The sequence below is a fragment of the Periplaneta americana genome, chromosome 14, assembly GCF_040183065.1.
Source record: "Periplaneta americana isolate PAMFEO1 chromosome 14, P.americana_PAMFEO1_priV1, whole genome shotgun sequence".
Classification (NCBI taxonomy): Eukaryota; Metazoa; Arthropoda; class Insecta; order Blattodea; family Blattidae; genus Periplaneta; species Periplaneta americana.
In genome coordinates, this window is record NC_091130.1 from 46,101,490 (window position 1) to 46,123,739 (window position 22,250).

The 22,250-nt window shown below is 33.4% G+C and overlaps 1 protein-coding gene across 1 annotated transcript in view; it reads right to left on the reverse strand.

The window, feature by feature from the left end:
- LOC138713268 (uncharacterized) overlaps positions 1-20,028 on the reverse strand; it is a 31,199-nt gene extending 11,171 nt beyond the window's left edge. Inside the window, exon 1 of the mRNA XM_069845228.1 lies at positions 19,958-20,028. Coding sequence (XP_069701329.1) covers positions 19,958-19,981 — 24 coding nt within the window. The 5' untranslated portion in view covers positions 19,982-20,028. The remainder of the gene's footprint in view (positions 1-19,957) is intronic.
- Between the last annotated feature and the right edge of the window lie 2,222 nt (positions 20,029-22,250).

Genomic DNA, 22,250 nt, shown 5'->3' on the forward strand with positions numbered 1-22,250 from the left:
GCTGGAATTTGATCAATACCTGGAGACTTGTACTTTTTCAGATTTTCTATCGCAATTTCGACTTCAGAAAGTGTGGGTTCCGGTATGAATGGCTCAGCAGATTGTATTTTAAATTCGTCCTGATCATTTCTATTTGGCCTATGTATATTTAATAGTTGCCCAAAATAGTTTTTCCATCTGTTCAGGATTGAATGAGAGTCTGCAAGTAAGTCACCTTTCTCATCCTTAATCACGTTTACCCTTGCCTGATATCCGTTTTTAAATTCCTTTATACCCTTATATAAATCTCGAATGTTTTTTTTCTTACTATTTGTTTCTACCTCATTCAGTTTTTCCTTCAAGTAATCTCTCTTTTTATTCCTAAGTGTACGACTTGCTTCCCGTCTTTCATTGAAATAATTATCTCTATTCTCCTCAACTGGATCCTGTAAGAATTTAAATTTTGCCTGTTTCCTTCTTTCTACTACCATGCAACAATCTTCATCAAACCATGGTTTCTTTTTCTTAGTTTCATAATAACCTATGCTCTGCTCAGCTGCAATTTTGATACTATCTCTGATATTTTTCCACACGCTATTAACATCTAATTCTTTCTCGGAACTTTCTAAAGTGGCAAACCTATTTGAAATTTCAACCTGATAACGTTGCTTAGTTTCCTCGTCCTTTAATTTCAAAATATTGAATCTACTAATATTAGCTTGTTGCTCTACTCGCTTGGCTACTGACAGTCTTTCTCTTAATTCTCCAATTACCAAATAATGGTCAAAATTACAGTCTGCACCCCTGAAAGTTCGAATGTCTACTATACTAGTGTGCCTTCTTTTATCTACCAAGATGTGATCTATCTGGTTATGTGTCATTCCGTCTGGAGAAGTCCACGTATATTTATGTATATCCTTATGGGGGAATGTTGTACTCTTGACAATTAAATTTTTTGATGTGGCAAAGTTGACTAGCCTAACTCCATTGTCATTACTACTTACGTGTAGGCTCTCTTTTCCAATTGTTGGTTTAAAAAATACCCTCCCGTCCTACTTTAGCATTGAAATCCCCCAATAAAACTTTCATGTGACATCTAGGTAACTGATCAAAAGTGTGTTCCAATTCATCATAGAAGCTATCCTTTATATGATCGTCTTTCTCTTCTATAGGGGCGTGAGCATTTATAACTACGATATCGCACCATCTACCCTTAAGTACTAAATACGATAACCTGTCACTGATAAATTCGACCTTTTTCACTGCTTATTTTATTCTTTTACGTGCAAAGAATCCTGTTCCTAATTGGTGATTATCGTTTCCTTCCCCATAATACAGTAAGTAATCGACTATTTGTGATATGCCATTCCCATCTAACCTAACCTCTTGTACTCCCACAATGTCTATTCTATATCTAGCTAGTTCTTTTGCTACTAATTTTACCCCACCTATTCTATAAAGACTAGTTACGTTCCATGTACCAAATCTTATAACCTTTTACCTTTGTCGTGGTCGTGCCGGAGAATCAGTCCCATTCCGAGGCTTACTGTTAGGTTTCGTAACAAGCTGTTTTTTACGGTGATGGTTTGTTAGCCCTTCGCCCAACCCCCAATGAGGACCACACCTTATCGGCTGTCCACGACTGCTTATTGAATACTACATTCGCAGCTACCCTCCATATCTGGAGGCCGTCTCCTCTATCCGCAAACTGAGGACGCGCCATGCCGTGGTGATAGGAACCCACAATACTTGGATTATTATTATTATTATTATTATTATTATTATTATTATTATTATTATTATTATTATTATTATTTATTATTATTATTATTATTGCTGTCATGATTGCTATAATTATAATTATTATTATTATTGCTATTGTCAGTATTATTGCTGTTATTATTATTATGATTCTTATTGTTATTATTATTGCTATTATTGCTATTATTATGATTGCTATTATCAGTATTATTGCTGTTATGATTATGATTATTATTATTGCTATTATTGTTATTATTGCTATTATTAATATGATTGCCATTATTATTATTATTATTATTATTATTATTATTATTATTACCCTTATTTCTTATATTTTCCTCAATGAGCCCAATTATTACTTTCGCATGTCAACTGCTTGTTGTAGCTCACCTTCAGAAAGAATGAAATTGTCTCATAGTTTCCTGTTTTATACTAGGAAACATGATCCTTGCAATATTTTTTAGGACTTCTTATTGCGATCCTCAGAATTTCTTACATGAGTATTGGTCGTTAAAAAACCTGCGTGTCACTTCGCCACCTAGCCTATCGCGTTCTCACATCTCTCCTTCCCTGTCGGTATAACACAGCAAGTGTATTTAGATAAGCTGATGTCCTTGACATTCAGTGGGACTGCAGGCAAGCAAGTCATCCACAAGACGAATTCGGTGGCAATTACTATACATGACGCTGAGAATTTAGCCCATTGTTGAAATACTGAAAAGAAAACTTTCTTTGTTGCAAATTATTCATATTCTATTTCTGATTTCTTTATTTTCTGGCCGTTGATGGAAAGGGATCTTGTAAGTGAAGGTCATGGAAAAAAATTCGTTATAAATTTGCTAATATTTAAACTACAGATGCACATGAAATAAATTGTAGATTTAAATATTATGCAATTTTTACAGCCTTATAATCGATAATAATGTGAATGTGTCCATTCCTGTGTCTACAAAAACAGTATTCATATAAATTATACATAACCTACTTGGAAGAGTTTATTATAATCCATGGGCGTTGCAATATACTCAGTTGGCCAAAAAAAGGCACATAATTTAAATGGTTATATTCCAGTAGCTAATGATTTTACTTGATAGTTTATTATTCTAAGGAAAATTTCACAGTCCTTGTAGACCGGGAAAATAATGTAATATTAAATTTTTTATCATTTATTAAACATTATTTTTTAGTTTTTGTAAGGCAATGTAAAATCGAGAAGTATTTTCTAACATATGTAAAAATAACTGAAGTGAATGTATTCCAATTATTCAATTATCCGAAATAGAAATAAACAAATATATTTCTATTTATAAGTAGGGTAAAGTTGCGTATATCGCACCACTTTAGCATTTATAATTTTTATTGAACAATACAATTTTTATTTTCTGCATTCCTTTACAGAAATACATTCCCAGAACATTTACCTTTCATGTAAAAAAGAATCCTTGAATAATATTTTTGAAGTAGAATGACATTTTCGAAACACTTGTCAATGGTGCCATTTAGGCAACTAGTTTCCTAAATAGCACCTGCGGTTTCTTAAATCGCACCTCTTTAACTGCAGGGAACAGGATGAAGGAAAGCTTTTAATATTGAACATATTGAACAGTATTTAATATGAATAATATAATAAATGCAAATTACAAGTTTATTGAAATTAATGAAAGAGAGTAACGCATCTTCAAATGAAATTGAATAATAGAGCATAAATTACCTAACATTTAAACTTCCTGAATGCGTTTTTTATTGTTACACATTTGCCATGTGCTTCACCAGGCAGTTCAAACTGTAAACTGCGTCACCTTTTCTCCACGATTTTCTCGAAGCCACCTAAGAACTGCTTCATGATTTAGCTGTCTGAAATGGTTTGAAGATAGAAACATCTAAAGGCTGGGCCTCTGAGTATTATGACGAGGAAGCTGAAATAGGAGCACATCATTTTCCCGAGATAATCTAGCTTCTAAATTTTTGGAATGGTTCGTATAGGTGGACATACAGAAGCAGCACTTTTTTCTATGGCAGGTTTGAGTGGCAAATAAAATGTTTGAGCTATTCGACAAATAGTTCACTGTTGATGTAACCTGAATCAGAAAAAACAAATAACGATCCTGGAAGAACACCAGCTGATAATGTAGGATGCACTGTTTGACGTTTAAACATTTTCATAGGAGGCACAAAATATCTGGTGCGCTTGTACAACCCACACTTATTTTATTAACGCCCTTTTCACCACTTGATATTGCACCCACCTGATGCATTCCTAGTTCAGTTAAAATTTTTTGGGGCCTTCTTTTGTACGGTTAGAATTGCTACAGTTGCTCATATCGCACCGGTGCGAATTAGGCGCCTACAAAGTGGTGCGAATTAAGAAACTACGTCATAAGTTATTATTTCCTTCATTCTAGCCTATAATCACCACATGTTCGAAAATCGTACTAAGTTAAATGCTCTTTAATATTTCTTTTAACCAATAACATCTTAAGATTATGGATTCCTTTGCATACAAATCCGTTATTTAGTTACAAAATGTTAGCTAAATATACATCCACCTGAGCGATTACATTAAATACTCTATCACCACGTTGCTAGCACAAAGAAGTGACAGAAATCAAGTGACATGGTGGAAGTTCATATGGTAGATTGCAACAATACCACTAGATGCTACACTACTACAGTAACTTGTTTTAAACTAGCAGTGGTGCCATTTAGGAAGCGGTGCAATTTATGCTACTCTACCCTAATATAAAGAGTTTTTTGAAGTAATGGATAGTTACAGTAATTATATTTACTTCTGTCATTTTATATATGTTACAAAATACGTAAATAATTTACTTTAGTTACTATATTAAAAAGACGAGGGATACGCTAATAAGACGCCTATATCGTTGGCAAAAGTGCAAAATCGTCTCAGGACTTGCGAGGTTTTGCACTTGCCAAAGGTATATCCAAAGGTATGTTCTGAACTCCATACGCTCTATAGGTGAGCCAGCGATGAGTTTTTGCTAAACGACGCAAACTTTTAGCCTATTTCATAATTAAACCTGGACTTAATTACAAAACGCATAGACTAATAACATTTTTAACGTATACCTTTCAGTCTGCATCCTGTATAGAAAGTTAATAAATGTTGCCATTGCTCACATACAAATGGCCAAATAACAAAAAGAACATTTTTTACAGAATATACTCATGTTCTTATATACAGTATAGACCCTACTATAATCTCTGCATTTCGAACTGGCGGCTCAAGGTCAAGCAATGGACTGCATTTTCCATGTGTGCTTACCCCAATCCTGGACCATTCTCCATAACTAAATTTAGCTGGGACAGCCGGAATTACCAGTGCTTTGAATCACAGTTTTCAGTTCAGTAACTCGTGCGTGGTTAATATCTTCAATTTGATTAAATAAATTTATAGCCTATGTGTATGAATTAATCAATCTATATTATATATGTATTCTATAATTTTGAAATATAGTCCTAATTTTCAAGTGCGACATTATTCTTCTCTAGTGTTAATATTATATTATATAATTCCATTGACGCTGTAATTTAAATTTTATTTCCTATTTTATTTTACTTATTTATTTTTATTATTTTTTATTTTCTATATTTCTCTTATATTAATATTGTATTATATAATTTCTGTAACTGTAATTTTAAATCTATTTCCTATTTTATTTTATTTTATTTTATATTCTCTTATAGGCTTATTAATATTATATCTGAACTGCGACCGAACACGAGCGCTCCTCATTCGGTCTCAAATCTTGTTAATACTACTGTATCTCCTGTTTTATATTGTTTGTATTATTTTATTTCTATTTCTCTTGTTTGTTTGTAATTATATTCTTTATTTTGTATATTTAAATTTAAACAAATAAATAAACAGGAAGGTGAGACTGAAAAAAAATTAGTTAATTGCTAATTATGACTACATGCTGGTCTTTTTTTTTTTGTTGTACAGAGGAGGGTCCCGAAGGCTTGCACTGCAGCCTGAGGCTTATTGTGCTTACCACTCCTATTCTGTGAATGATTGGGTAGCCGAACGATCGCACTCTTGCACAAGTACAGCACGAAGCACCGTAAACTGGACCGGGACTATGGTATGGATGATGATAATGATGATGATGATGATGATGATGATGATGATATGTGAATTAATGGTGGCGGTATGAGTCCGAGGTCCAATGCCGAAAGTTACTCAGAAATCCTGCTTCAATTATTTGCGGGAAACCCCGGGAAAACCCCCAACCAGGTAACTTTTCTCAACCAGGGTTCGAACCCGGGCCCACCCGTTTCAATGTTAGACGCGCTAAATGTTACTCCACAGTGGTGGCCATAACAGTTCTTTACTTCTGTTCTTTTTATAATAGTAGATTATCTTTGATGAAATATTGTTATTGTTTAGTCAACTCTTCGAAGACAGGTCTGAACCTCACAAGTAATAAGAAGACACCACTTATGAGGCAACTAAGCCAGGAAGTAACGGGATAGGGTGTTCAGTTCCTTCTCCCCTCCATTGCATACATCGCTGACTAGCTACATATTAGGGCCTACACTAGTCAGACTTCAGATGCATACAAACAATTATTGTTCTTCCTCAAGTAAGATGTAAGAAGACATCCTACAAGAACTGGGAATGGAATCTGTACATTCATCAATATCAAGGCAACTTGCTTCACCATGTCAAGGGTATGCCTAGAACAAGGATTCCTGGAGCGATCTTGAACTACAGACCAACAGGGAAAAAATCACTAGGTCGCCCTGTGAAGAGATGGCGGGAAAACTTTAGTAGATCGGAACAGTCCTTCTAGCACTATCATCTGTTAGGAAGATTATTATTATTATTATTATTATTATTATTATTATTATTATTATTATTATTGAAGGATAATTTATTTGGCATGTTCATTTTAACCAATAACACCTTACAGTAAATTGTACTTATTTATTATAATTTCATTTCCCTAATTAATATATAGACGTTATATGCAATCATAGGGATGATTTCCTCAAGTCTCCTGTCGCCTTTTCTATTTGCAAAAAGGCATATAGTAATAATAATAATAATAATAATAATAATAATAATAATACTAATAGTAATAATAATTATAATAATCCCTGGCGCTACAGCCCTTGAAGGGCCTAGACCGACCAGCCGGCTGCTGGCCTCACGCCCACATGCCGAAGCAGAGGTGGACGATCATCCAACCACAATGAGGTATCATGTGGTTAGCACGATGATCCCCCCAGCCGTTATAGCTGGCTATCGAAACCGGATTTCGCTACCAATCGTAGCTCCCCAAGTGCATCACGATGCTGGGTGGGCACCGGTCCCATACACTGGCCGAAATTTCATGAGAAAATTTCTTCCCCCATGAGGACTCGAACCAGCGCGCATTCTGTAACGCGAGTCCTAGGCAGGATGCCTTAGACCACGACGCCACGGCGCGGGACAATAATAACTATTATTATTATATAATAATAGCAATAATAATAATAATAATAATAATAGCAATAGTGGTAATAATAATAATAACAATAATAATAATAATAATAATAATAATAATAATATCTTCATTTTCATCTTTAGTAGTCTTTAAGCCACTTGCCTTTCATGCATGAAACCCCTGTTGCCACTTGCCTTTCATGCATGAAACCCCTGTTATGGGGATTATCTGTGTCGCCTGGTCAAGCTATCGCATGTCCTGACGGTGATATATTAATTATGAATATGATGGGAATGGTGGGATGAATTCCCAGGAGAAACAGAAATACCAAGAGAAAACCTCGAACGATAAATTTCTAATATTTATATTTCCATTTCGTACAATATTCTGGTCACGAGACATAATCATATACTTTGTCTTTTCGGGATTAACTTCAAACCTATAGCTTTAATTACTTCAAGTAAAATTCCCATGTTTTCCTTAATAGATTGTGGATTTTTTTCTAACATATTCTCCTGCGAACATGTTACAAGTCGAAAATAAAGTTAAAACGCTTAACATCGTAGTCTCGGATATGTTTCTACTTTTAGCTATGACAGCATTATTATTTCTTTTCAGTCACTTATGCATCATTACTTTATTTTACGCGGCGCCTTCTCTATTATTTGCTGTGCTCTCTTCCTAATTGCTTTCCCTGAAGCCTTCAAAGAACATGTTTTTGCATATAGAGGTAAACTCCTCGCTGAAATCATGTGGGGTCCCACTGAACTAGCTAGCGAGTTATAAATCAAGTGTGAAGATAGACGTGACTTCTTAATAGAGACTGTTGAGAATAAATGTCATACAACTACCGAAATTCGCTTGTTAATCCAATAAATATAGAAGTAAATTCTTAAACATGTAATTAAATAAGTACGCAACTAAAATTAAATAGTTGAAATAAGTGGAGTTACAGAAACCATTTCTCTTTTTTCACTTCTTCAATTTACTGCACTGCTTTACAATTTGACACATTACAACTATTGCCTAACAAAACCTAAATGATGATATTTAAACGAAGGAACGAATTGGAAATAAAATACGGTGTGGAAGGTGTTCAATGACAGTGACGTTTTACAGAGAAAATGCTTAAGATAAATGGAAGAGAATTATTCTTCTCTAGTTCCGTGAAGTAATTGCATAGTGACAGTAAATGAAGTACTACTTGCCAACACAAGGAAACACCGCTTCTCTGCAGGAGTGAGGAAAAACACGTAAACAAAGACTACCTGTACATGTTGCGTAATCCGCTCTGCAAAACGCAGTACCCCTCGCGGTACTCTGTCCCTAGAGTGAAGTATGCCTCTACATTCCGGTAATAGTAGTCTATTGTTAAAAGTCCATTACTGGTACTTAAAGTAATTCTGGTATTAATATATGCTTAAAGTATTAAAATTCTTTTCAACTGTTAACGTGACAAAAACTTTAGGGAAAACATTTCTTTCAACTTAGGAGTGTAATGTAAAGGCATTTATTAGGGTAATGTTTAAAGGGTATTTGTTAGTGCTGTCGATCGATCGAAATATTTAATCGATTTGAAAAAAGTTTTAATGTACTGTAGTACACAATTATTGTTAAATTTAATCTGTGTTTGGTAACAAGCATAAGTATAAAATTTAGCATAGGCCTATATGTCAAGAAACTAGTTCGATTAATTAAAATGTGTATCAGTGAAACGCAGAGTTCGTATAGGTGAATTTCTGTCAGATGCATTTCCAAATCACTGTGGACTAAAGCAAAGAGATAAACTATCACCTTTAGTTTTTAACTTTGCTCTAGAGTATGCCATTAGGAAAGTCCAAGATAACAGAGAGGGTTTGGAATTGAACGGGTTACATCAGCTGCTTGTCTATGCGGATGAGGTGAATATGTTAGGAGAAAATCCACAAACGATTAGGGAAAACACGGGAATTTTACTAGAAGAAAGTAAAGAAATAGGTTTGGAAGTAAATCCCGAAAAGACAGAGTATGTGATTACGTCTCGTGACGAGAATATTGTGCGAAATGAAAATATAAAAATTGGAAATTTATCTTTCGAAGAGGTGGAGAAATTAAAATATCTTGGAGCAACAGTAACAAATATAAATGACACTCGGGAGAAATTAAACGGAGAATAAATATGGGAAATGTCTGTTATTATTCGATTGAGAAGATTTTATAATCCAGTCTGGTCAAAAAATCTGAAAGTTAGAATTTATAAAACAGTTATATTACCGGTTGTTCTTTATGGTTGTGAAACTTGGAATCTCACTTTGAGAGAGGAACATAGGTTAAGGGTATTTGAGAATAAGGTTCTCAGGAAAATATTTGGGGCTAAGAGGGATGATGTTACAGGAGATTGGAGGAAGTTACACAACACAGAACTGCACGCATTGTATTCTTCACCTGACATAATTAGGAACATTAAATCCAGACGTTTGAGATGGGTAGGGCATGTAGCACATATGGGCGAATCCAGAAATGCATATAGAGTGTTAGTTGGGAGGCAGGAGGGAAAAAGACCTTTGGGGAGGCCGAGATGTAGATGGGAAGATAATATTAAAATGGATTTGAGGGAGGTGGACTATGATGATAGGGACTGATGGCGGGCTTATGTGAGGGCGCAATGAACCTCCGGATTCCTTAAACGCCAGTAAGTATGTAAGTAGGCCTATATGTGTATATTATATCGTACGACAAGGATCAACAGTTTCTGTTGTTTGACTCAGGCCTGGATGACGAAAATAGAGTTTTAATATTTTCTTATGATGATTTCCCTAAGGGTTCTGTTACAGTGTAATATGCTATTTTGTGATGGGTCTTTCAAGTGTTTGACCCAGTGGTTTCCGCAATTGTTCATAGTGCACGGGAGATATTTCGAGTATGGTTTTTCTCTTGTTTTCTGTTTGACAACTCGACTTGTGGAAGATACTTTTTCCAGAGTTTACGAGGAAATAAAGAATCGATGCGATTATCTAGAAGTACCAATTCGTCCCAGACATCTTACAGTAATGATGAACTTCGAACTGGCGAATATGAACGCAGTCAGAAGATCGTTTCCATGAGCCAATGTGAAGGGGTGCTTGTTTCACTTCAACCAAATGATCTAGAGGCATGTTAATAATCTTGATCTTAGAAGGCTTTATGGTGAAGTTAACAGCCCTGTACGCAAAGATGTCACCGGATTAATGGCGCTCCCTTTCATCCCGCTCGATGATATACAAGAAGTCTTTCCAGAGGTGAGTGAACAAATGAATGAGCGTATTGATGATATAGTCACACATTTAGAGGTAAATTACGTCTGGGGTACGGAGAGGAGACGAAGACGTGTACCGCGTCGCTTTCGTGCAGATATTTGGAACAAGTCTGGAAGGCATGCAGCGCACAAACAACGCGGTAGAAGGCTGGCACAATCATCTTCAACGCGTGATGGCCGTACATAATCCATCCATTTGGCGATTTATACAGTGCCTAAAGCGCGAAGAAAATGAAATTTGGACACAAATATTGCAAGCAAGAGGAGGGCATACACAAATTGAAGAGCCGGTGAATGAAACATATTTGACAATCAAAGACAAATTCTCCAGATTGTGAGAAACTACAACATCAACTACCATCTCTCAATAGTCGCAGGATAACAGCACAACAAATTTATTAGTTCAAAACTATAAATGGCTTAATAGACAACCCTGATCTTCTACAGCTAATTACTTTCAATATTGGTAAATCAAATTTGAGAAAGCGATCTCTCTTTTATTTACAGACGACAAAAACACTATCTCATAAAATGTCTCCACTTTTATTAATGCTTCGAACTTACAATCATCTATCAAATAAACAGGATTTAGATTTTTCGTTATCGTACAATATGTACAAGAAAAAGTTATGTGAAGCATTACTTGAAACACATGTTCTGTGTTGGTGAGTTTTTTGAATAAATGAATTGAGCCTATTGAGCCTGCTGTGTAGTGCTGTATATTGAATTTATTAACATGGTGTTGTATTTGCTCTGCGATTTTCCAATTATAGCAACGCTTACATTTTGCTTTTTTGGCTGTGATGTCTGTACTTGGCTCTTTTTGATTTGTTCTTATTTGGTGTTTTTCATTTATATCTGTATCTGTGTCTTTTATTTAGGTGGTATCTAATTGTTTTTTTCCTTCTCTTTTCCATTTCTCGTTTCTGCTATCTATACTCTAACCACGACGTAAATACCAGATCACTTATCTGTGGCACGCTAAGTATACCTCTTCATAGAACATATTGTTATTCATCATCTTTTACAGTATCCACCTCGCGTCAATGGAATTCCTTGTCACAAAGTATTAGGGGCTGCAAGACAATAAGCACCTTTAAAAACAGCTTAAAAGATAACCTTATTAGCATTTCACTCCAATCTTACTGATTTAAACTATCACTGACTATATTGTTACTTCATTCTTTAGACATCATCCTGATAGTGCTGTATTTTCAAAATTGTCTCATAATAATCTCTTTCTGTTATCTAATATTATTTGAAATATATTAACATTCTATGTATTTTAGCTTAATTCTTCTACACAGCTTATTTCAGTGTTTAATTAATAGTTCATAGTATTTTGTTGTTTAATTCGTATGTGTATAACTGTTGTATACATGTAACTCTCACTTAATCAAATTGTTGAATTTTTGTAAGTTCATGCATATGTATATACACTTTTTGCTGGTTAAGTGGAAGAGAAGGCCTTACGGCCTTAACTCTGCCAGCTAAAATAAATTATTATTATTATTATTATTATTATTATTATTATTATTATTATTATTATTATTATTAATTGGCCTTGTGCTGTTATTTTTGCACGTTAATGTTCTAAATAAATATATAAATAAAAATAAAATTATTTTTAATTTGTGATTACACTTGTATCTGTTTTACCTTTTTTTCGTGTTCTATGTAATTCTATGTTTTTTTATTTGTACTGTCTATTGTAATTGGGGCTTTGCTCTATTATGGACATAAATAGGTAAATAAATAAATAACTAAATAAATAAATAAATAAATCGGTACAAAGATAATGGAGAAATTCTCATATACCTTAGAAGTACTGGTTACATCTTAAAAATGGAGCTCCGGTCCCCAATGATTAATAACTTATTTGTACGAGTTATGGAATAAAATATATTGTGTTCCATTCAAGTAGAATTTTCCTTTCAACTCGGAGATTATGGACGTTTGACACTATGGACATTTTGAACTTATGGACGTTTTATCATATGGGCTTTCTATCGTATGGACATTTAGTACATGGACGTTTTCACCGTATGGACATTTTGACAATATGGACATTTTGATCTTATGGACGTTTTATCATATGGACGTTCTGTAGTATGGACTATATACGGTGGAAGCATTTTGAGTGATTGAACCTTGCAACTTTACTTGCTACTTGGAGCTTGCTGATATGAATTTCATTTAGGGAAGAGCGAAAGGAAATTAAATTAGAGATAACAACGCACTGATGTAATTATTGAGTCTATTCCGCAGATTTCAAATTCAAAACGGATTTTCAATGGCTAATTTGTTATGTTTTATAACTTTTTCACTGTATTCTGAATTTGCTGCCAAGGGAATTTGAACGTGTACTATACTGTTGTGGTCTGAGGTAGTGCTTCATCAAACAACAATAGATTTAACGAGTCATGAACTGAGGGACGAACCATAGGGACTTCATGTTAAAATTTATAAATAATGAAAGACTAGTTACCGGAATTGTTTTACTGCAAATGTTCATTAAATTTTTATACAGCAAAACCTTGTACATTGAGCAATAATTCTATTGGACGTTTAGTTCATTCTGGATAATTTAAAAAGCTGAAAAGTTTCAGAAGATTTATTCAGGGGAGATTTAAAACTCAAATGACCAAAACTGGAAGGTTACAATTTAATTTTTTGTATTTGTAAACTATTGAACAAATTTTAAATATCCTCAGAATACTTATTTTTATGAACATACATATTTCATGTCACACAAAAAAGTTGATGATAAAGAATTACAACTCCTGTTAATGAACTGAACTATTCTTAATGATCCAAAGGTTACTACGACAAGCATGAATCACAGACAGTTTTAGAAGTACCAGTACTAATTTTTAGAGTCTAATATTGTCTACGAGTAGAAGACAAAATATTTCTAATAAATTGATAGAGACAGAATATTTTTTCGCACAAAACATTCAGATTTTTGGAAAATTTGGTCTTTATTGCTCGAACCTCCGGCAACGAAAATATAGCCTATAGGTGATTACTTGATTGAGTTCTATCCGAGGTTTTCCCCAACCACAAGGCGAATGTCAGGTAATCTATGGTAAATCCTCGGTCTCGTCTTGCGAAATACCATCTCGCAATCACCAATTCCATCGAAGCTAAATAACTCAGTAGTTGATACGGTTTCGTTAAAAACAGATATAAAGCCGATATAACGATAAATCCTGTTGCAACGATAAATTTTATTGTCTGCGGCGTATTTTCTATATTTGATATGATATATGATATGGTATGGTATGGTATGATATCGTATGGTATGGTATGATATGATATGGTATGGTATGGTATGATATGATATGATATGATATATGATGTGATATATGATATGATATATGATATGATATGATATGATATGATATGATATGATATGATATGATATACGATATGATATGATATATGATATGATATGATATATGATATGATATATGATATGATATGTGATATATGATATGATATGATATGTGATATGTGATATGATATGTGATATATGATATGATATGTGATATATGATATGATGTGATCTATATGATATATGGTATGATATGATGATATGATATGATATGATATGATATATGATGTATGATATGATATATGATATGATATGATATATTTATTTATTTTATTGGGATATTTTACGACGTTGTATCAACATCTAGGTTATTTAGCGTCTGAATGATATGAAGGTGATAATGCCGGTGAAGTGGGTCCGGGGTCCAGCACCGAAAGTTACCCAGCATTTGCTCGTATTGGGTTGAGGGAAAACCCCGGAAAAACCTCACGCAGGTAACTTGCCCCGACCGGGATTCGAACCCGAGCCACCTGGTTACGCGGTCAGACGCGCTGACCGTTACTCCACAGGTGTGGACGAAATGATATATGATATGATATGATATGATATGAGATATGATATGATATGATGTGATATATATCGTATCATATATCGTATCATATCATATCATATGACATGACATGATATGATTTTCTCGACATATTTGGTCCCGCTTACCCTTCACATTTCTGTATTCGGGCCAGCATTCCCTTACACTATTTACAGCTTAAAACATTGACGTATCGTAACTTTAATACCTGCTTTTAACAATGCCTTTCATGTTAACCCAACTTGAACAAGACGTATTAGTTTACTGTTAAAAAATAGCAACTTCTATGAAATGAGTAGACACAGGACAAAGCTTCCAGGCAGTTATTTGCATCGTCCAACATAATACTATTAAGTTTATATTTTAAGGGTGGATATGGGTGAAATTTTGTCCATATTTTGTCATTTTTTTATTTTATTGAATAAAATTAATTTATAGACCACAATGTATGATTCTGCATAGTTTTAGCCCCCCTGTGACGCTTGGAACTGCCATCAATTACGCCATATTTAAATCTTTGCGCTCTTTAAATGCCTAGCATGTTTACTTAAAAAGTAATTTTTCTCAAATGAATTTTTTTCTTTTGCTTCTTTCTATATAATCCAAATCTAAAGACTTCTACAATTTCCAAGCTATCATGCTTAATATTTTTATGCATGTTCTGTAAAGCATGGTTAACAAACAATATCAGATTTTTTATATCTTAATTATGTTTTAAATTAAAAAATAATTTTTATAGGACTAGGCACTATAAAATTAAAAAAAAACTAACTTTTGACAAAATAATATACTTCTTTTTTTCTCTATTCTAAGGATATATTTCTAAAATCTGAATGCTTAGTGCTCTCTAGGTACATCAAAGATACTATAATTCTTTTCTAGGTCATATACCTAAAATTTGTATGAGGAGACAGATTTTGAAAATATATCCCAATTAAAAGGAACTCATAAAATATCTGGGTGATATGCATGGAAATTTGTAGCTTGTATGTATGTATGTATGTATGTATGTATGTATGTATGTATGTATGTATGTATGTATGTATGTATGTATGTATGTAGGCCTATGTATGTATGTATGTATGTATGTATGTATGTATGTATGTATGTATGTAAGTACGTATGTATGTATGTATGTATGTATGCATGCATGCATGTATGTATATCATATGTTGAATATGATATATGTATATATCTATGTATGTGGAATATGTGTGCCAAAAATGAACCAAGTAGCTCAAAAACTACAGATGTTAGAAATTTCACCCATCTCCTCCCTTAAGGTAAATCACAACAACCACAAGACAAGACATGAAAACCTAACTACTATGCAAGACAGACAAATGTAAAATTTGTTTCAGGTTGTGAATTTCTAGCCAGCTTCGTTAGCACTTAAACAACATGGCAGTAAAGAAAGAAATTATTAGATGGTTTCCTGATTTGTTCAAAGGGTCGTTAAAATATATCTTAGATATAGCTATAAATATTCTTTACAATTCATTTTATATATCAATATGCCTGGTAAATTATTAATAAGTATTTAATGAATTTCAATCTTAAGACATATATATATTTTTTTTCAATATTTCAATATCCTCATCTGAGAATTGCGTATCAGTTAAATTGACAAATCTGTTATTGTTCATCGGTTGTTGGGTATTACTTGGTGATTGTGACGAATTGGACCTTAGTTTTTGCAATTTATTATTCAGTGTTTTATATTTATTCTCCATTAAGATCTTTATTTTGTTATTTATTATTTGATCTAAAATAGGCCACGCAGTAGTTGAAGCTTTTGAATTTTGTAGATGAAGTTCGTATAACTTAGTATTCATGACATTTTTTTTCTTGTGTAAGAATTTAATTTCGTTTCTGATCCAAATTGTTTGGGCCATAGTTTTTGTTCTCTTAGCTGATTGGGTTTTGTTTTTAATTTTTATTTTTGCATAATTGGGTACTAAGTTTTCTTTCAAACATTGTTGGTTAAACCAAATGTTTGCGTTGGTATTGTGCAACTTAATCTTTAGGTTCAGATAACGTTTATACAAAGTTGTCTGATTGACATTGAGTAATTTACAATTCATTTTATATATCAATATGCCTGGTAAATTATTAATAAGTATTTAATGAATTTCAATCTTAAGACATATCAACTTGCAAATGTTTATTTGCTATTTAATAACAATATATTGTTATTAAATAGCAAATAAACATTTGCAAGTTGATATGTCTTAAGATTGAAATTCATTAAATACTTATAAATATTCTGCACAAGGCTCGAAAGAGAGACTTCACTCAGTAGTGAATATACTGTACAATTAGAGACAAGGCATCTTAATATTGCATCCGGTAGAAGAGTCGAAAAGTTCAAGGACTTCCAGCTCTTGCGAAGAACGGAGCCGGTCAAACCCGTGAGCATATTACATCTGCATAGGCCTAAAGGTATACGATTATCCTCTTCTCTTTGGAACTGTTGTAAACATACTACTGACCTTGGAGACGCTTGGAATTACGCTGCGATGATGTCATACTAATGTGTCTATCTATCTATCTATCTATCTATCTATCTATCTATCTATCTATCTATCTATCTATCTATCTATCTATCTATCTATCTATCTAGTCCACACCTGTTGAGTATCTGTTAGCGCGTCTGGCCGAGAAACCAGGTGGCCCGGGTTTGATTTCCAGTCGGGGCAAGTTACCTGGTTGAGGTTTTTCCGGGGTTTTCCCTCAACCCAATATGAGCAAATGCTGGGTAACTTTCGGTGCTGGACCCCGTACTCATTTCACCGGCATTATCATCTTCATCTCATTCAGACGCTAAATAACCTAAGATGTTGATAAAGCGTCGTAAAATAACCTACTAAAATAAAAAATCTCTATACCTTCCTACCTGTCTGCCTGTCTGTCTGTCGGTCCATCAATAATAATAGTAATAATAATAATAATAATACTAATAATAATAATAATAATAATAATAATAATAATAATAATAATAATAATAAAACCCATGAGCAGTCTTAACATAAGATGTGTAATTCGTAAGTTATTGATTGTTGTCAGCTTGCCGGTGAAAATAACAGAGAAATTGTTCTTTGCTTACTTGATACTTTATGGCACTCATATCAACTGATGCCCATAGGCGCAAGCGCGCACTTAAGAGCTCAGGAGAGCCCGAGCGCTCTACAACAAAAAGAAAAGAGACGAAAGAGGTAGTATATGCCGCCCGATCGAGCTATATATGGGGATGGCCAGCACTGATTTATTTATTTATTTATTTATTTATTTATTTATTTATTTATTTATTTATTTATTTATTTATTTATTTATTTATTTGTTCGTTCATTTATTTATTTACTTTATTTATTTATTTATTCATTGCTAGTAAGTTTGAAATGAATAAAAGTTAATACAATGTAAGATAAACTACCCACTCCTGAATGACTAAGAATCGTGCTCAGGAGGGGATTTCAATACAGACAAAAATAAAATTAAAATTGAGAGTTAATACAGATTAAAACGTGTTTAATATGTTCAAACTCAAACTATACTGTATTGCATGTTTCCACGTATTCACATTTTTTTTAATGTTCTAATGATATTTAAGTTATTTTATATTTTTGTTTTCATATTTTCCGATAATGATATATCTCTAATGTGATAAGTTGAGCTATATATAATCATAATTTTCCTTACTGTATGTACTTAAAAATATTGTATTCATTGTATGCTTTGTACTGCACTAATTTATTACTACTATTAGTATTATTATTACTATTAGGCCTGTTATTATTATTGTTATTATTATTATTGTTATTATCATCATTATTATTATTATCATCATCAATAATTGTGTTATTTTTTTATACTTCGTATGCCTCATTCATTTTTGACCTGCTGTTCACATTTTATTATGCTTTTTTCTTTCTTTCTTTCTCTATGTTATATATTATGTCTGATTTCTTCTTACTTGTTGTTTACATTTTATTATTATTATCTTATTCAGTTTTGTGTGTAAAATTGTAGTATACTTTGTAAATTTGTAGTGTTTTTGTAATGCAGTTTTTACTCCTGATTGAGTGTTAGAGAAGGCCGTATGGCCTTAACTGTGCCAGGATAAAGAAATTATTTATTATTATTATTATTATTATTATTATTATTATTATTATTATTATTATTATTATAAATCCAACACAATTTTTTTATGAATTTGGAGAGGATTCGTGGTTAAAATAATATTAGAATAAAATTTGTTTAATAATCTGGGACCTTGACTCATGCTATGATAGAAAGCTGCATTGGATTTACATTTAGGTTCAGACAAACGCTGAGAATTCGTATTTTTAGTTCTATATTTATGTAGCTATATACCTTTCAAAGTTATTGACATATCTGTGAAAATATTTTAATAAAATAAAATAGTAAATTTATTTAATGTTGAAAATTTTGAAATGTTTAAACAACAATTCAGTTGAGTAATCTTCCTGCTTTTTTTTTTAATTTTATACTTTTTTCTGTAGTAAAATTAACGGATATAGGTTGAATTTATAAGTTCAATGGATAAAGGGAAGATAACTTATTAAAACTGTATCCATGTTAATTTTTAGATTGTCTGAGAAGTAAAAGTGCATTATAAGAATGTAAGTTTTAATTTTAATGCTCATTTTTCACAAGTTTGCTCTTACATTCAAAAGGAATATTTTCTCAACTGTCGCCCTCGGTAGCGTAGTTGGTATAGCACTGGCCTTCTATGCTCGAGGTTGCGGGCTCGATCCCGACCTAGGTGGAGGGCATTTAAGTGTGTTTAAATGCGACAGGTTCATGTCAGTAGTCATGTCAGTAGATTTACTGGCATGTAAAAGAACTTCTGCTGGACAAAATTCCGGGACACCGGCGACGCTGATATAACCTCTGCAGTTGCGAGCGTCGTTAAATAAACCATAATTTATATAATTTTTTCTTAGCTTTTTTTACAGCGATATTTTACTACTTAATTAACTTATTATTCCCAGAACATGAATTTTACCAGAAATCGAAAAGTATTGGGAATAAATTTGAATAAGGAACAAAAATAGTTTCCTTCCCAGGCAGAATTCGAATCACGAAAGTCTTAGTTACCAGTCTATCGTGCCCTAGAGTGAACAAGGCTCTAAAATCAGCAAAAAGGGTCGGTCCGGTTTTTTGCCACTACTGTACAAAAAATACATTATGTGTATCATATGTCCCCTTAGATGTAGTTTAACTTGTAATTATCAGTTTGTATATATCTGAAATATTTCACACGCTATCGGAGGTGAAAGAGTTAAGTGGACCACCCTGTATTACATTTAATCTGGACACTATTTTAAATGTGTTTAGAGGAACTTCAGTTTATCCGTGACCGGCACAATGTCCACAGACACTACAATTACTCACTAACATTTAGAATGTCCCTCTCAAGAAAGGTTTTAAGCTTTGCTCACGTACATATATCGATGTTTATTCACGCCGGATAAGAACGGAGCTGAACAAATATCTGTCACAAAGATTTGCTAAACATTTCCTATTCGCTGTAGATAGATTACCTGCAACTTCTCCAGCATCTCCATGCTTCCTCCTCCTCCTGATGCAGCAACCTTCCGCTTCTTCTTGAGCAATACTGAAGGTCTCAAGGTCGGCGCATACGGTTTTTCTTGTTTCGCGACCTCCACGCCATAATGACTTTTTTTCGCCGTATTTTTCCTAATTTTGTTGTATGTTCTTCTTGTGTTCACATTTAATATTTAATACAAAATATAATAATACTTTAGCTCAAACGTTAAACTCATTTTCTTAACCTCCAATTATTTCATTATCCTCCCAATTTACGTATGTTCACTTTCCTTTACTCGTGCGTTTCTCAAACTATGGTCCGCGGACCACCTGTGGTCCTCGAGATCTGTCCTTATGGTCCTTCAAAAAAGGCAGAAGAAAAAATAAAATTGAAACGAATTGCATATCAATCTATAACTGAAAATTTTAAAGTTTGGAAATGACACATGGCAATCGCCTTTCACTTTTTCTCCCAGTGCTGACATTTATTATCCTATACGTCTACCGACTTCCTACTCTACTTTCAACAACAAAAGAGAGATTTAAAGCAATATGAATGTAGTGTTTCTCGCCATCATTTCCCTCCACATCTGACGCCGCGCCTGTAACCCAGCCAGGGACCACCCAAATTCATAATATAGGACCGTACCTTTTCATGTATTTATGACTTTCTTAATAGTTTTGCCGACACCCAGTCTGCACATTGAAATGGTCACGTACTGTACGTCGTACATCAATAATACAACTCTGAGGTCACAATTTGAAACTGGTTTTGCAAGTAAATATGATGAATTTTCATGGGTTCGTGATCACTTTCATTGCGAGATTGAAAGTAACAAACTTTCATTGAGTGAAAGAGGACAGTTAATTGAACTCTCGAATGAGATCGAACTTAAAAATGAAATTTCAAGCGGAAGGTATGGTTAATTTCTGGACCTCATCACAAGTGAAAAGAGAATAAAGTGAACTGTACCATGGTGCTTTAGAGATTTTAATCCAGTTTGCTTCTACGTATCTGTGTGAGAAAGGGTTTTCATCACTAACTCTAATAAAAACACAGTAGGTTACCGAAATCGACTTGTTGTATGTGACAATCTCCGACTTAAGCTTACCAGCATACGTCCAAATATAGAACTGTGCAAGAATTGACAGGCTCATCCATCTCATTAATGTACCAACATTTATTTTATTTTTTTTTTTTAGTTAATAATTTAAAGATTTTCCAAACCCTAAAAGCCTTGAATTGTTAAAGAAACAAAAATAAATTTTCTTCTAGTAACATTAGCTTTATTAGTTAATACTATTATAATATTAATTTAATTTCATTAATTTTAATTAAATAACTCTTTTAAAATATAAGTATACTAGTATTAAAATGCGCTACAAACATGATAAATATGTTTTCGAAGGGAACAAGAGTAAGGTGGTCCGCGGAACTGTTCTGACTTAAAGAAGTGGTCCCCAGTTCAAAAAAGTTTCAGAAACGCTGCCTTACTTTGTTTCATCTTAACAAACTCCTTATGAGGCTCATTTTATTTTACACTTTTATTTATTTCAATGTACTTTCGTTCTCTCTTTCATATTGTTAATTATTACCCATTTTCAATTTTCGTATTTTCCTTTTTCCTTCTTTCAATTGTTTTACAATTTACAATAATCCATATCGTTTTTTCTCTTCTCCCAAATCCTATTACTTTACAGGCGCTCTGGATTCGGTCCCCGGTTAGGTCTGGGTGGAATTCGTGGTGACAAAACATAGAGAAAGTTTTACAAAATATGCAATAGGAGTACAGATTTCGTATTATATCTCTGTCTCTGTGAAACGTCACATTTGCGTTGGGGAGGCAAGTTATAATACTTTTCAATACGCTGACGTCGACGTTGTAAGATAAGGCACTTGAAATTTAACGGCCACTGACCGGCAGAGATGTAAATGTAATAGGAGATGTGTACAAAAATATGAGCTAGTGTGATATACGACCTGAGACATGTATTGTAGCGGAAGTTTTCCAAGTTAAGTTAAGCCACTTGAAATATAACGGCCACTGACCGGCAGAGATGAAAATGTAATAGCAGATGTGTACAAAAATATGAGCTAGTGAGATATACGACCTGAGACATGTATTGTAGCGGAAGTTTTCCAAGTTAAGATAAGCCACTTGAAATTTAACGGCCATTGACCGGCAGAGATGTAAATGTAATACGAGATTTGTACAAAAATATGAGCTAGTTTTACATACTACCTGAGACATATATTGTAGCGGAAGTTTTTCAAGTTAAGATAAG